Here is a 17,297-nt window from a genome sequence, read left to right on the forward strand (position 1 = left end):
TGATGTTCAACTTACTCAAAAGGCAGAAGGATGACAAAGCCACTAATTCCAAACCTATGCTTGACCCAGAAAAAGAATCAAACTCAGTGAAGTAGTAATTTCCTGCACCTTCTAGTTAAAAAGAGGACTATACAAACAGAAAAACCCAGAAAGGAGACCAATAAGTTAATTATCTGAGTTTCGAAAATGTCCTCCCAATTATACAGTAATGATACAAACAGAATTCAGCCAGTCACAGAGGCATGGACAAGGCACCCCAATTACTCAGGAGGCCAACAGAGGAAGATTCCCAAGTTCAATGCCAACCTGAGACACTTCACAAGTTTAAAAGGGGCCAAGGCTACTCTGTTCTGAAATCTACCTAGTTCTCACATTGGAGCTCCTATGTATTGGGATGCTTCAAACACAAGCAAAGCAATTAACAACCAAAAGCAGCATTACAGATGTTAACCTAATTACAAATGAGGATGGTTACCATATTCTTGCAGTCTTAGTAAAAAAACAAGTCCTTACAGATACATAATGACAGCTTAATCAGTCTGTGTTGAATCACAGTGACACAGTACCGGAGAGTTATGGCTCTCGCCACAGGGTCATTACTATGAATCACTGAGAAAACCCTCTTCACAAATTCATCCACGTTTAGGATCTTCTCCAGGTGTTTTTCACTTTGCTGGGTCACTTTGAGAACACACAGCCGGAGGAAGTTGTTTCTAGAAAAAAGAATGAGAAAGGAATTTGCTCACTCTAGGAAAGGTGTCTAGAACTTGGGTCAGAGCAGTGCTAATGGCCAGTGCTGGTCCTGCCATCTTTATGTGTCTCACCATGAAGAACCACTAAAGTCTGCGTACGGTGGATCCTGAGCAGAAGCAGTTGTAATGCCTGTAGCCCTGCTGAAAGATGCCTAAAGGCCTGACAAAGGAAACAGCTCCAGGACAGAATTAACCTCTGCAGTCACTCCATGGCCACAGTCAGTGTGTCAGGTGATCTTCCTCCACCCATGGGGGGGGCAGGGGGGGGATAAGGGTGAGGAGAGAAATGAGGAAGTGGGCATCTATCCAGAGTTTACACATTCCAAAAACTGCACATAAGTGCATCTTATGTCACAGGTCAGTAAATGAAATCAGGAATTTCTAAAAACAATCTATATATATATTTTTAAAAAACCCTACAGTTTTACAAAACACATATACAGTTGCAGAATAAGGTTGTTCTGATTTATCTTGTTTCCTAAAGAAACAATTGCTCTCTGAACCTTTTAATTTTTCTAAAACTGTCATTAAATCTCATACCAAAGTGTGGTACAAAGCATTACAAATCCACAGAGTAACTGTGAGAAAAGACACAGCATCAAACAGAAATACAAGAAACCTGTCCTTTAGGATGCTGAGGCATTATGAACACTTACCCAACTCTGAAAACATCAGCTAACTTTAGGAATGCTGAGTTGATGAGAATAGGGAACGGGTACTTCTGGAAAAGCCTAGGAAAGCGCACGACTGCTTCACACTGCTCCCCGAGTTTGCCAGACCTCAGACCTAATGAAACAACACCAGAGGAACTAATTACAGATGTGTAGCGCCAGGCAGAAGTGTCAAATACTGACTTATCAATACAGTAAGAGCGGTTTTTCAACAAGTAAAAGAAGCACTGTTCAAAACTAAGAATGGAAGGCTAGGCAAGATGGCACGTGCCCAGAGCCAGACAGCCAGGAGTCCACGGCAGGAAGACTGCAGTCCAACAGCACAGCCAACACTGAAAAATAAATGAAATGGCATACATCCTAGTTATTTGGAGGCAGGGCACGGATGGTGGCATATACTTGTAATTGCACCACACAGAAGAGGCAAAAGATCAGTTCAAGGCCATCCTCAGCTACAAACCAAGTTTGAGGCCAGCCTGGGACACCTAAGGCTATCTCAAAACAAAGCAAAACACAATACCATAAAAATACCTCAAAAGTAAAACAAAAGAGCCACCAAACAAATAAGTAAATGCCTTAGTAATTTCATAAGCATTCATTTTAAAGTTTTAATTTCATGTATACATGTGAGTGGCTGCATAGGCCAGAAGGTATTGGATCCCTGGAGATGGGGTTACACCTGGTGAGTCTCCTAACTTGGGTCCTCTGAAAGAGTAACAAGTGCTTTTAACTGCTGAGCCTTCTCTCTAGGTCCTAAACTGATTCTCTTAGACATAAAGCAATGAAAAAGTAATTTTTAAAATGCTGAAAGTTGATTAGGACTATTCAGGAATATATCAGTGAATTTAAAGGACTAAAGTCAGTTAGGGTTGGTAATATAAGCATATAGCCTTGCATATTGGGACTGAGACAAGTGGATCATAATTCAAGGCTAACCTTCAGAGCATGTAAAAGGTCAGCTTGAGCAACTTGGTAAGAACTCTGCCTCAAAAGTGGGGGTGAGGGAGACAGACTAGGGCTACAGCTCAGTGTTTGAGCACTTGTCTAGCACTCTCAAAAGCAATCCCCAGTACTATAAAAATAAAACACAAGCAAGCAAAAACACACACAAACAGTTTATGGTTTCTATCACAACAGAATTAAATTAGCAATCAGTACAGAAGAACACCCAGAAACCTTCCAAGTATTTGGTAATCAATATTCTGTTTTGTAATCCACAGGGAAAAGAAAAAAAATCAGAAGGAAAATAAGAAAATGTATTTTCAACTGAATGAAAATGACAATACAGTTTGTAGGTCATGACTAACTTATTATTTCAAGGAAGAGTTAACAATATCAAATACTCATGGTAGGAAAAGAAGAAAACAGAACCAACATAGCTGTGGGTCTGAATAACAGTGACCCTCATAGGCTCATGTTTGAATGTCTGGTCCCCAGTTAGTGGAGCTGTTTGAGAAGGATCAGGAGGTGTGGCCTTGGTGGAGGAAGAGTGCCACTAGGGGTAGACTTTCCCATGCCAGGTCCAATCTCTCCCTCTGCCTGCTGCCTGTGGATCAGGATGTAAAGCTCTCAGCTAGTGTTCCAGCACCATGCCTGATGGTAACGGACTAACTCTCTCAAACTGTAAGCAAGCCTCCAATTAAATGCTTTCTTCATAAGAGCCGCCTTGGTCATGATGTCTCTTCACAAGACAATAGTGACCAAGACTAATATGGAAATCAACTTTTTAACACTGATTCTGGAAAGACTGAAAACGCCTAACTAAAAAATGAACCTTGACCCTTAGCCTGGATTATATATAAACTTACACTAAAAACATAAATCATAAGACCTAAATTTAAGAGCTATAATTATAATTTTTGAGACTTTATTTATTTGCTATAAACATACACACGTTGCTTGTATGTATAAATGTGTACTTTGTGCTTTCAATGCCTGCAGATGCCACAGGAAGGCATCGGATCACCTGATACTCTAGGCAGTGAGCTACCATGTGAGTGCTGGGAACTGAGCCAGTGCTCTCTGAAAGAGCAGCCAGTGTCCTGAACTGCTGAGCTACTTCTCCAACACCATAAACTGTTTTTAAACTACATAAATCTCAGGCACATATGTTGGAATTTCTTAGCTGAAATCATCAAAATCTACCTGATTAACTATGTAGTTAATCTCTGTACTGGCTGGTTTTGTTTCAACTTGACACAAGCTAGGGTTATCACAGAGAAAGAAGTCCCAGCTGAGAAAATGCCTCTGTGAGATCCAGCTGAAAGGCATTTTCTCAACTAGTGATCATGGGGGGAGGGCCCAGCCCATTTGGATGGTGCCATCCCTGGGCTGGTAGACCTGGGTTCTATAAGAAAGCAGGCTGAGCAAGCCAGGGGAAGCAAGCCAGTAAGTGACATCCCTCCATGGCCTCTGCATCAGCTCCTGCTTCCTGACCTGCTTGAGTTCCAGTCCTGACTTCCTTTGGTGATAAACCGCAATGTGGAAGTGTAAGCTGAATAAACCCTTTCCTCTCCAACTTGCTTCTTGGTCATGATGAATTTTACAGGAACAGAAATCCTGACTAAAACAATCTCTTAAATATTTTTAAGACTAAACTTCTTGGGTTTTGATTGTTGAGACACAGTCTTGCTTTTCCACACAGCCTTTTAAATTCACTGATATTCTATATTCCTAAATAGTCTTAATCAACTTTCAACATTTTAAAAATAATTTCTTTTTCATTGCTTTATGTCTAAGAGAATCCATTTAGGACCTAGAAAGAAGGCTCAGCAGTTAAAAGCACTTACTATGCAGACCTGGCTGCCCTGGGACTCACTATGAATGATCTCAAACTAGGAGTGACTATCCTGTCTGCCTCCCAGGCCCTGTGGTTACAGGGTGTGTCACCACACCTGGCATTTAAGCCTGCTAAACTTCTAAGAATACCTAATACCACACTGCCAAACTGATTAGATGAGAGCAACTACTGTTGCTAAGAGACAAAAGATGCTACAGTGAGCTCTGTCATTTAGGACCTATGCAGCTGACATTGCTGCTGCCACAGAAACTATGAGCACCCTGAGCTCTTTGCCATCTCTAGCTGCTAAATCAAAGCATGGTCTTACTGGCAGGGCCTAATATGTCAGATGCTAGTCTTGAAAGACCAGCTAGAGAATTTTTTTCCTCCACCTTTATAAGAAGAGGCTCATATAGGCTACTCCTCAAGTAAACAGTCATGAGACAGTAAGTAACCAATACCATCAATATTCACTAAAAGCACCACTAATGAAGCATTACCATGAAAGAGCATCTTAGACAATTATTGTGCATTTTCTTTAGCTGAGATAAATATGGTTAAAAATTGAATCATTAATATGTATACATCTCATTCATCTTTTTAAAGGTGCTAACAGGGACTAAAAAAAAAAAAAGAAAAAAGAAAAAAAAAATCCAAGTATCACCACACAGGGCTAAAATACAGCTCAACTGCAAAGCAACAGAACACCAGGAATAAGATCCTTTGTTCAAGCCTCAGCACCACCACAAAGAAATAAACCAAGAATAACTACACAATAGAGGGCAACCCATAGTCAATTTAATAAACAGTTAACAAAGGTCACTTCATATTTAGAAGGTAGAAATGGCAGTCAATTTCTGACATAACTACTAAATATCCTTACCCAAAACGTCAGAAAACACTGCAAATGAACAAACTGATGTATAATAATGCAGACTGCACACGAGAAAATACTGGTTTAAAACAAATAAGAAGCGAGACTACTTAATAATTCCCATTGTAAAGCATAAGACAACAGCTCACAGTCATACATAAAAGTGAGGTCATGGTTTCAGTAAGTGGATTCCTGGTTATTTTATCTGACCTTGTCCATCACAGGTCACCAACCAGACTGCAGAGTCCACCCTAATTCAGCTTCAATGTGGTAAACTAGTTGCTAAATCTAGCATTTGTCCTATGTTCTACATAACCTTAAAGGTTCACTTACCAATGCTGTCAAACTAAATGTAGTCTGGTAATAAATATCCTCAGGAAGAAAGGAGTCTGAACCCATATGGCCCATGTGTCCACACTTAAAACCACTAGTAATGACATGGAGTCGGTCGCCTGGTACACACCCAGTGGCTAAGGCCATTCTCTCTTAAAAAGGGCTGAGAAGTAAAGTCCTCACTTTCCCTAACACCAATTACATTCATGCACATGTGGGCAGTACAACAGTGGTCTTTTTCACAGGGAGAATTAAGATGTGTGGAATTGGGTGGACAGTAACATCCCAGGGGAAATCCTAGTGTGGATTCTGTCCTGACTCTCACCCAGTTCTCAAGAGTGAATTAGGGCTCCAAGATCAGGCTTTCCCACAGCATTAAGTTCACCAGCTTCCACTGCATGTGCAGCAAGAAAGGTAATGAGTCACATTCATTCCCCACTTCCACCCCATCCTTTCCAAAGCCAGGTGTGCACAGAGTCATCAGGCTAGTGATGTCACTTAACCTTTCTCTCTGCAGGAAGATCTTGCCTGTTTGCATCTGGACAACTTCCAATCACCCGAGGGGAAAATTCCTGGTCTGATGATAATAATCTACATTAGGAAAAGCTATACTTATTAGAGTAATATGTGAGACTCAAGCCTTTAGCTTTGTTTCCTGGGTCCATCTGTCACACTTTTGTCTCTGGCTTATACAACATATTTTGGTGAGCATGGGACTCATCTGTAAAACACTCACTAACCACCTATTTCTTATACATATGTATTTTTATTTTGACTCTTATTATAAAGGTTGTATTAATTTTTCATTTTAACTGCACCTTTTTCTTTTAAAGATCTTTATTTTTATGTGTATGTAGGGGAGGGGGAGATATGTGTACAACAGACCCTCTAGAGTTACAGGCAGTTGTGAGGTTTGGGATGTGAGTGCTGAGAACTGAACTCTGGTCCCACAAAAAAGCAGTGTGGCCTCTCAAAGGCTGTCATCCCTGCAGCTGTGGCAACTTTTTTTTAAAGATGTAAACCTTATTATTATTTTATGTATGTGTGCACATGTGCATGTGTGTGAATGCAAGCACAGGAATACCTGTAGAAGTAGAAGACAACTTGCAGGAGTTGGTTCTCTTCTCCCACTGTGGCTGTAAGGACCGGTCGGACCGGTAGGCTTGCACAGCAAGAGTTGCACATGGTAAGCCATCACACAGGCTCACAGCACACTTTTGGATGGTAACTCTAGGAATCTGTTTGCCCATGCTCCACATCCTTATCCCTGTTCTACAATACTATCTAGTCTTAGCATGGGACAAGACCAGCTACACTAGAGCAATAAAAATGTGGGAAGAGAATTATTATACAATACTAAAGGAAAAAGTTCCTATTATAACTATATGTTTCAGAGGCAAAAAAGATCTATAACTTGTTAGGAGTAAAAACCAATATAGCAGACTGACATCAGTCTTTCTGTGATGAGAATGTACACCCAATTCAGATTCTGTAACATTTTGGTGTATTAGAGAAAGTAAAGGCTTTCTTTAAGAATCCAACACTAGGTAGGATGTGGCTCAAATAGTAAAGTATTTGGCACTGAATAAACGAGTGTAGTGGGCCACACCAGGACTAGGATTTGGGAGGTTGAAGATCAAAAGTTGAGTCATCTTGGGTTTAGGAAGTCCAGGTCAACATGGACTTCACAAGACTAGTAAAATGTAAAAAACTCTTACCTATAACTATCTGGTTTCAACCTGGGGACTGAGGTGCATATTTTACATACCAAAGCTGACCTGACCTTCAGTTTCTCCCAGCATCCCTCAGTCTACCTGGTATACCCTGCCTCCAGCCTTGAACTTACCAGCCCAGGGGCTGGGCGCCCTTCCCTCAGAGGCTTCTCTCTATAGAATCCAGACACTTTGGTCTCTTTCTCTCCTCTTCTCCCTATGCACACATCATCCCTCTCTCTTTCTGTCTCCCTTATCTAACCTCACTCCCCTTTCTCAGGGTGACTTGCCTGGCCTCGGTCCTTGGGGCCAGTGAACTCACCCACCACAGAGCAGCTTCCCAATAAACATGTCTTTAATACAATCTAATCTGGCTTAAACTGGTTCATTTCACCAGCATTAGAGAAATAACCTATCAATAACAACTCCAAAAAAACATTAACTTTTTTTTTTTGTTTAAGTCCGTAAAGGTCAATAAACATGTTCAAGTCAAAGGAACTAAAGTGAACTTGCAGGTTGATCCGTAGTTTCTAGTCCAGTCCTCTACAGGTTACAGTTAACCAAGAATTATCTATAGTGTAGAAATCCCGGAAGTACACTCACATTAACACAGGACTTCTATATGGATAACTATCTGTCCTTGCCTCCCTTACCGGTCTCGAGATAAAGGAGAACCTCCTCAGCATTTAATAAATGCATCTTTTTGCACACCACTGCCATTTAAACTGTGCCCACCCTGCGGACAAATCGAGGCTAGATGAGAACGACTCTTTTCATAATCACTTTAGGAGAATTCAACTCCTAACCCTAAAATCTTTTCTCTTAGCTATCTGTACAAGGGAAGCTAACTTGTGGGACTTGTCTGCAGAGAATGAGTTCATACAGCCATGCTTTTCAGACGTTCTCATCCATATGGAACCTGTTTTAGAACTCGCAATTGGCAGTTTCACAAGACAAATCGCTACGAAACGCTCAGGAAATCGTTTGGCTCTCCTGAAGAACGCTTCACCTGCATTGAACGTTTAAAAAAAAAAAAACCTCAGAATTCAGTATTTTTAGGAATTATGTCATTTGCTGTTTGGGAAATCGGAGACTGTGCCCCCAAGCGGTCAAAGGCGCCCTCCTCTGGTTCAACTGTGCAAGGCCACTCCGGCAGTCCTGTAGGCACCTAAGTGCTGGCTCTAAGACTAGCAGCGGTGCTTCCCGCCCCATAAAACGGCGCATGCGCCTTTCTAACCCCTCTAGCTGCCGCCACAAGGTGGCGCTACTCCCCAGGCGCTTCGCCCGTTCCCCGCCTTCCGTACCTTTGTCCAGTTCCATAAGAGCAGAGTTAGCGTCCAGCTCCTGTTCGCCATAGCCGGCATCGGCCAGGAAAGACTTGGTTGAGTTTGACGCCATGGCCCGAATAGTTACCCGACTCGCCTAATCACAAAGATTGCAAACTCTACCCCAGCACCGCCATCTTCTCCCGCCGCGGTCTCGCGAATTTTTCCCTCCGCGAGCTGTCAGGCAGTGTACGCATGCGCCCCGGTAGCCCCGCGGTTCGCCAGCGCCTCAGTGGGCCCCCCGCGCAGGCGCTCAGGGAGCTCGTAAACCCTGGGTTCCCGCGGCTGAGCAAGAGGAAGGCGGGGCTTAGAACGGGGCCGAGCCTTGGAGGCGCCAGGACGCTGAGACGAGAGCCAATCAGAAAGCGTGACGTCAGTTTGGCGCGGAGTTTGGCGGCCGGGGCTCGCAGTGGCGGGAGTTGGAGGCAAAACCCCGTCGCGCTGTGGAGGGTGCAAACTGCTGCTCCTGCGGAACTTGGGGGCGATCTTCTCGGCGTTCCCCTCAGCTGAGCCTTCTCCTCAAGCCCAGATGCTCTTCAATTCGGTGCTCCGCCAGCCGCAGCTCGGCGTCTTGAGGAACGGTGAGTAACGGCCCCAACGGCTGCTGGCCGTGGCGGGAACCACCTCCCCTCAGGCGCTCCACCTTGGATCGCTGCCGATCCAGGCCTCGAGGTCTCCCGCGGCAGGAGCGAATCTGGGCGAGCGAGGACCGCCGGAGCACATCGTGCTTGGGTTCCTTCCGAACGCTTTTCACCGCAGTCGAGCTTTTTCGATCGGGACGGAGGCCGAAGTTAGGACGTTAACTGGCGCCCCAGGCCCCTGGCTGCTTACGTCAATATCGCGCGTTAACTAGAGCAAGCCCGCTGGTGTGGGTCGGGGATGGGGGACGCACTGGCACCGGCGACGTGCGATCTTTGCAGACCCTTAGCGATCCCTGCGAGTTCGTTGTTATGCACCCGCGCGCTCTGCCCGCAGTTGACTGTGTCAATCAGGCGGAGAAGTCGCTACATCTGCTTTTACGGCGCCAAAGCCCCCTCCCCCATCTCTGCAGGCTCTGTAAAGTTCTAAAATACAGACTTAAAAGATGCCCATAGCCACACCCACGTTGTAATAGAGGGAAGGATGTTGTTTTTAAAATGTGTTTTGGTGCCGAAGTATTTCCCGAAATGGGATTGAATTCGTTTTCCTCTTCACGATGGAATTCAGCCATATTCTCCTATTAGCATATAGGAAGCCAGCTTCCTACAGTTCTCTTGGGCAGTTTTACAGAAATTGTAATTGGCAATACGATTAGGTTTATGTGCCTTTAAACTAAGACTTTGAAGAGTGGGCCTTGAAGACTTTGAAAAGGAAAAGCTCCTTGAGGTTTTGCTCCGATTTAAAACTTTGTATTCGTACTATCTGCTTGGATACTCTTGTAGTTACATCCTGCCTCTCTCCTAGAACTTTACAGAAGTAACTTTCCCTGTGTTAGGAATGGCCGCCCTGCACAATGGTTGTAAGCGGTGTTTAGAGTCACTGCGTCTGAGTTTCAACTCCACCTTTTTTTCCTGTGTGGTACATTTTCTGTCTATCCACTTTTCAGCCTGGAATTTCTTTATTGTTACCTCCTGAAATCTGTGCATCTCCTTTCCCCTCTGGTGTTGCTGGGCCACCCTTGGTCACTTCTGCCCACTCTTCCATTCCTTATATTTTGGGTTAATTTTTGTAAAAACTGTGTGTTGATCTTAATCTAGACAGTTAGGCATACAAGCATCTTACATTTTTATGCCTCAGACTGAGTTGGGTTTTTTCAAAATCTGTTAACCTATTTTGGGGAGTAACATTATTAAACTGGTCATTCAGAGACTCCATATTTCTCATTATGACATTTTCAAAAATATTCCTTTCAAGCTTGCTTGATTCTATCACTTTTTTATCTCCACTGACTCAGCTTCTTAACCACAAACTGAGTCTTCCATTTTCTCTGTTTCATTTCCCCAGACTGGAACTTGATACTTTACTCCCTGGATTATAAAAAGCCTCCAAATATGCTTAGTTTCCTTTCTCTACTGATGTTTATTAATTTTTATGAATTTTTAAGTCCATATCTAAAAGTTTTTGGTATAAGCTTTAAACATGCAAAAATATATCTTAACCTTTTAAATAACGTCGGACATTATAAACAACCATACCAACTTGGTGTAGTCTTGGTCTCTATTTTTTTAAAGGTGAGCAAATGCTTCAACTGTTGAGTGTTTTATATGGTTGCTTTTTCTTCTGAATATTTCTACCTTATTTCTCCCCCAAATTTATCCTATTGTAATTTAAAAGTTCTTCTCACCCTGTTATGCCCCATCAAAAAGCATATAAAGTGCTATTTTTCTGTGGGTTCGATAGTTTCGAAGGTTTCCCCTGTGCTTAATTATCACCATAGTTAAAGAAATGAATTTAATTAGGTGTCTGGTGCCTTATAGTCTCATTGTCTCAGTTAGGACCTCACTGGTTTCCTTTTTGTTTGTTTGTTTTTATTTAAAATTTTGCAATGGACACATAGTAGCTTAGCTTTTGACAATAAGGTGAAGATGAGAGAATACCTTCCTTTTGTGATGGTAGAAAGGAAGTGAAGCAAGTGAGGAAAGGGAGCTTTTGGAAATAACGTGGGTTCAGTTGTCAAGGTGTTGGTCCTCTGAAAATGCAAAGCCTTGTTTATTTCTTGTGAGTGTGGCCTTGAGCTGTGCACTGAGGGAAGAATGGACTCCAGATGAGTGTTGGACTAGGGAGTACTACAGGTTCATATTCATAGCACAATAAAGATCCAAAAGTAGATTGTGGGGAGATGCAGACATAGTGGACTAAGTAGGACTTCTCAGTGAGTCACTTTAGCTTATTAGTATGAATATTAGTTGAGGTAAAGAGGCAGAGTTAAAGAATTAGCATAATTGTGAAAATATCCAAAGCAAATTGTATTTTCAGTTTTACGGGATTCCTCTTTGAATAGACTTAAAATCCCACACTATACAAGTGTGTTTACATTTCTTTACATGTAGCCTTTTGTTTTCGAATTTACTTTTTCTAGATGAGTATTTGTATATATAACATATTTTTAGTGGTCTTTCACAGATTGCTTACAGGGTTACTTACTGTTGAAAGCATGGAGCCATGCCCCCACAAGCTTTTTTAAAATCTAGATTAAGTTCCTTTTTCTCCTTTCTACTATTTCTTCTCAAACTAGATTAAGTGGTGTTTCTGTTAGGCTGAAATGTCTTCTGTCTGAGAGGGCTCCTTTTCCTATCATCTTTCTCTGTCTGAGAGGGCTTCTTTCCCATCATCTTTATCCCTTCCTTCTACTTTGCAAAAGGAAGGTATTCTCATGTCCCCATCTTACACCTTCCTTGCAGTGTCTCAGGATAGACAACTTGCTGGATGTTCAGTACAGGTTTTTAAATAAGCAAAAATGTGAGAATTGGCTGTACCCTAAGATCTGAGTTTAACATTTTTAGCACTTGCAGTTTGTCAGCTTATTACTTCATCTGATCCTTGATTAGCAGTTATTTCTTGAATGAAATGTTTCTCTTACTGAGGCTAAGCATGTTAATCTAAAAAATCTGAAGGTTTTTGAGTGCTAAAATGATGTTCAAAAGCCTCAGGACACCCAACCAGTAAAATGTAAGCAAATTCAAAACATTCTTGGTCTCAAAGTTGTTTTGAATAAAAACATTTAACCTTTATATATTTAAGTGAGCCAACCTACACGTACATACTAAACAGATTTTAGATGATGACGTATTATTTAGAGCCATGATGTGCATTAGAAAGTTGACTTTCTTTCTGAATGAAATGAAAATTTACTTTGAGTTGTTCTCTAAAGCCCCAATCCTTTTTTTTAAAGATTTATTTATGTATTTATTGTAAGTGCACTGTAGCTATCTTCAGACACACCAGAAGAGGGCATCAGATCGCTTTAGATGGTTGTGAGCCACCATGTAGTTGCTGAGATTTGAACTCAGGACCTCTGGAAGAACAATCAGTGTAAAGCCCCATTCCTTAGGGGAAGGGACAGACCACTTTTTTTGAGTCTTATCTCAGATACTGTGACTGGTTTAGAATTTTGAATGCTGATTGTATTGTGATTGCTGTTTGCTTGATTTTCTTCATTGGACACTCCCAAAGCAAAAACCAACTTTTTCTGGAATGGAGTAGCAATTTAATTGGTAATGCTTTAATGGCTGTGTCTGCTAGAAGAGTCAGATCTCTTTTTTACTGGTGCTGATCATAATACACAAATTTTCTACATTTAAGATGGTATAACAGAGGTAGGTGGATCAATGAATTCAAGGTTAGTCTGATCTATGCCATATAGTAAGTTCAAGGCCAGACAGAACTCTACATAATTAGCCTCAAAAAAAAAAAAAATAATGTAACCCAAATACCTTGTGTGTTTTGATTTCTTCTTTAAATGGCTTAAGAAAATAGCAGAAATGTCTAGGCAGTGGTGGCTCATCCCTTTAATCTCAGCAGTTGATCTCTAAGTTCAAGGCCAGCCTGGTCTACATAGTGAGTTCTAGGACAGCCAGGGCTGTTACACAAAACCTGTAAAACAGGTTTTGAACCCTGTGTCAAAAAAAAAGAAAGAAATGAAATGAAAATACCAAAAATGGTATTGTGGAGCACCGTAGATAGTGAGTAGATCTAAGTTACATATGTAAAGTTCTATATTAACCAAGTATAGTGGTATCTCGTACCTTTCATCCCCATCTCTTGGGAGGCAGAAGCAGGATCATTTCTTCTATGCCTCAAAAAGACAAACAAGATAAAGGTATTTATCTTTGAATTTGTGGGAAATGCTAAAACATGTCACATTTCTTAAAGAAATTGTCTTGTTTTAGGGTGGTCTTCACATTACCCTCTACAGTCCCTTCTAAGTAGTTATCAGTGCAGCTGTAACGATGAACACACATCTTACGGAGAAACAGGAGTCCCAGTTCCTCCTTTTGGATGTACCTTCTGTACTGGTAAGAAAATGACTAAACACACTGAGCTTGAACAGAACATTGCTTCCTACTTAGAGGGAAAATAGACTTTAAAAGAAAAGTAACAGGTAGATGTTCAATTTTTTCTCATAGCTGATGATTTATAAGGTACAGAGATGTTTTTAAAATGAGGGTTTTTTCCTAGCAATCATTTAGGAAAATGTAAATAGAAATTCTTGTCTCCAGTCTAATAGTTTAATTGCAGAAAGGTCATAAAAGAAGTTTAAAACCAATAGATTCTATCCTTTGGTGGTCTGTATTTTTATTTGCCATTGATATCTGAAAACTATTTTGATGGTTAGAGTCAGTTTTTAAAAAATTATATTATGTGTATGGGTGTTTTGCTTGTGTATATGTTTATGTACCACAGAGGCCAGAAGAGGGCCTTAGATCCCTGGGAACTGCAGTTACAGACGATTGAATTTCTATGTGGGTGCTGGGGATCAAACCCCAGTTTTCTGTAAGAGCAATAAATACTCTTGACCTGAGACATCTCTTAGCCCTGTTTTGAGTCATTTGATACCTTTGTACTCATCTTCAAAACTCTTATATATCCTTTTTTTCTCTGCAGCTCCCAGTATGGAACACATATTAGCAGTTGCTAATGAAGAAGGCTTTGTCAGATTATATAATACAGAATCACAAACTAGCAAAAAGACATGCCTCAAGGGTGAGTCTGTAATTTTTAACATTTTTAATTCATAAAACCTTTGGTAAATTGTCTTAATACAAGGGTGATGATCAGCTTGAATGGAGTAAGGTAGATAAAAGAACAGGGAGAGGTAAGTGCCTCCACAGAACTAGCTAGTGGGACCTCAAATGCCAAACTAAAGTCAGACTAATGTTATTTCCTTGTTAGGACTTTGTGAAGGCTTTTGACATAGAGAATGTTTTGAGAAGATCCTATTTTAGAGAATACTTCTAATACACAGAAAATAATTTTATTTCTTTGGGGGAGGGGGACTTTGAGAAAGTGCATGTACACCCATGTACATGAGTGTGGAAGCCAGAAGTTGTTAGATGGTCTCCTGAATCATGCTCTGCCTTTTTGAGACAAGATCTCTCTCACTGGACATGGAACTCATTGCACCTTATATTCATTTGGGTGTTGGGCTTGTGAACTCAGGTCCTCTTGCTGGTACAGCAAGTACTTTACCCACTGAGTCATTTTTCTCCCTCATTTGACTTTAGATGTTGTTAGCTCTTGCATGTGTTCTGGAGAGGCTGTGATGTCTGTGACACAGTAAAGTACTAGCTACCATCTTACAATGAAAACTCCCAAGATGTCTTTGTTACAGATTCATTGCTGTGAACAGACACCATGGCCACAGCAACTCTTATAAAGAAAAACATATAATTGGGGCTGGCTTACTGTTTGGAGGTTCAATCCATTGTCAGCATGGCTACTTGCAGGCAGACAGCAGGTGCAGGTGCTGGAGGAGCTGAAAATTGTACATCTTGATCCACAGTCAGCAGGAGACTGCTGCACTAGGCACAGAGTATAGTAGACATCAAAGCCAGCCCCCATAGTAACACACTTTATCCCACAAGGTCACAGCTCCTAATAGTGCTACTCCTTATGGTCCAAGTACTCACACACATTTCTATTTAAAGGACCATAAAAGGTGTTTTAAACTTCTATGGTATGACTATCATAAAACACACTCTGGGCTTGTCACATTTATATTTTCTTTGTTTAGAGTGGATGGCTCACTGGAATGCTGTTTTTGACCTGGCCTGGGTTCCTGGTGAACTTAAACTTGTAAGTGACTTCCATTTTATTAGGTCTGAGTAGATGCTGATGAAGGATTTCTTCCTTAAATTTACTATATTATTTTTGGAAGGTTACAGCAGCCGGTGATCAGACAGCCAAATTTTGGGATGTAAAAGCTGGTGAGCTAATGGGAACATGCAAAGGCCACCAGTGCAGCCTTAAGTCTGTAGCCTTTTCCAAGTTTCAAAAAGGTAGGTTGGTATTTGTCATTTTCCTTAATGGTGGGGAGATACAATGACATTTTTGTTTCTGTCTTTGCTCTCTCAAAGTTGTCACTTTACTTAACTGACTAAGTGGTGGAGATTTTATTTTAACTGAGAATCTTAAGGCCTGTTTAAATTTGTTTTTATTATATGTTTTTAAGTGTATGGGTCTTTTCACCTGCATGTATGTCTGTGCACTGCATGTGTGACGTACCTGCAAAGGCCAGAAGAGGGCACTAGATTCTTTGGGACTAAAGCTAAGGAGGTTGTGAGCCATGGTGAAGGGTTTGGGAATCAAACCAGATCTACTCTTAACCTCTGAGCCATCTCTCCAGCCCCTTATGTCCATTCTTTAGTATTATCTTCAGCTTTTCCTGGGAAGGTAATAGACTTAGAACAATCTTACTTTTTCTATGACCAACTTTGCAGGTGGGTAAGATAGTATTGTTAGCTGTAAAATAATTGATTTATTCTTATCCCTGTCTAGCTTCTAATGGGTGAGACTCAAACTTTTTTTATTAGGCTCTGTGCAGTTACGGGGTATTGTCATTAATCAGATCTCTTAACGCTAGACTGGCTGCTTCCCCCAAATACTTGGTGTTTGAATCTTCCTGGGTCATTTCTGCTCAGGCAGTGTGGTGTTGTGGGGCATTGTTCTCGCCCATGCTGCTGGTCCATCATGACTGCTGGAGACCTGTTTTCTCCATCTTCTCTTCTGAGCTCTTCTTTCTTCTTATCCTTCATGGTCTCTCCCTGCCACCCCCAGGCCAGTAACTCAAACTCCACCTCTCTTTATTCTCCTCAGTAATTAATTGGCTGTAGCCACCTTTATTTAACTAATAGTTTTAATTTCAGAGCAGAGTTTACATAGCATCACTTGGTGTGTGTGAGGATCTGCTAATGGGGCACAACTAGATTTGGGGGGGCAGATATTTAGCATTTGAATACTAGCACCAGACTAAACCCCAACTGAGTTTTTGGGGTCAGGGTCTTACTATGAAGACCTCACCATGTAAAGCAGATGACCTCAAAATCGCCAAGATTCCTCCCAGGTGCTGGGATTAAAGGCATGTGCTGTTTTACTGGGCAAAATACCCTGTTTTTATTTATTCGTACAAATGCTGAGGAATATGGAACTAAGCTATTGAGTGGTTTAGACTTTGGGCTGAGACAGGCTCTCAGACTACTCAGAAACTTGCGATCTTCCACCTCACCCTCATGTTGGGATTACAGACATGTGCCACCATTTTCAGGTCACAAAGTTAAGTTTATTCTGTTGTAGTTGCTGTTGTTAGGCAATGTATATCATGAGTTTTGATATATTGTGTGAAGTTGAGAATGTCTGTTCTCATCTGCTGACCTCTTAGATTTAAACTTAAGTTTACATAATGTTTATAGGAATAATTAATGATTGTTAAATTTTACCTAATTTAACAGTGTTGGGAAGGGAAAGACCATATCTGTCATTGCATTTGCCTAATTTTTGACAGTGGATAAGTTTATGCCAGTGTCATGTAAAAGAAAATGCATTGGGGTGGATGTGGAGCTAGTGGCTTTTATCCTGGCTTCTGGTGGTACATGAGTTAGCAGAGTTGGAAACTGCCCACAGTGTCCCACTCGCTGGTTAGTGAAGCAGATTAGGTTCAGCCTCAGGGAAAGTGGGCCACACTAGCATATACACGTAAACTGACAACATGACTGCTCCATGGTATTAGAGAGCTTTTTTTTGTAGGTATGAGAGAAAACAGACGAAGGCATCGGGAAGAATAAAGTTGAGGGAGAAAGTAGACTAAACGTGGCCAGCAGACTGGACCTGACCATGAGCAAAGCAGGAGGGACAAAGTGAGAAGGGTGCAGACAGG

The 17,297-nt window shown here is 41.4% G+C and overlaps 2 protein-coding genes across 3 annotated transcripts in view; one reads left to right on the top strand and one right to left on the bottom strand.

Annotated features, from left to right (window-relative positions):
• INTS7 (integrator complex subunit 7) overlaps nt 1–8,562 on the bottom strand; it is a 48,931-nt gene extending 40,369 nt beyond the window's left edge. Inside the window, exons 1-3 of the mRNA XM_080909825.1 lie at nt 8,426–8,562; nt 1,409–1,538; nt 567–713 (exon numbers count right to left, since the gene is read on the bottom strand). Of these exons, the coding sequence (XP_080765951.1) occupies nt 567–713; nt 1,409–1,538; nt 8,426–8,519 (371 nt within the window). The 5' untranslated portion in view covers nt 8,520–8,562. The remainder of the gene's footprint in view (nt 1–566; nt 714–1,408; nt 1,539–8,425) is intronic.
• A 413-nt stretch (nt 8,563–8,975) lies between these two features.
• The window catches only part of DTL (denticleless E3 ubiquitin protein ligase homolog), a gene marked incomplete at both ends in the record, with an annotated part of 34,155 nt that continues 25,833 nt past the window's right edge, over nt 8,976–17,297 (top strand). The window contains 5 exons of one of the 2 annotated variants that reach the window (XM_080910042.1): nt 8,976–9,027; nt 13,315–13,440; nt 14,030–14,128; nt 15,159–15,220; nt 15,303–15,423. In XM_080910042.1, the coding sequence (XP_080766168.1) occupies nt 8,976–9,027; nt 13,315–13,440; nt 14,030–14,128; nt 15,159–15,220; nt 15,303–15,423 (460 nt within the window). The remainder of the gene's footprint in view (nt 9,028–13,314; nt 13,441–14,029; nt 14,129–15,158; nt 15,221–15,302; nt 15,424–17,297) is intronic. The other variant, XM_080910043.1, reaches the window with a different exon arrangement.

The sequence above is a fragment of the Micromys minutus genome, assembly GCF_963924665.1.
Source record: "Micromys minutus genome assembly, chromosome: 1".
In the NCBI taxonomy this organism is placed as follows: Eukaryota; Metazoa; Chordata; class Mammalia; order Rodentia; family Muridae; genus Micromys; species Micromys minutus.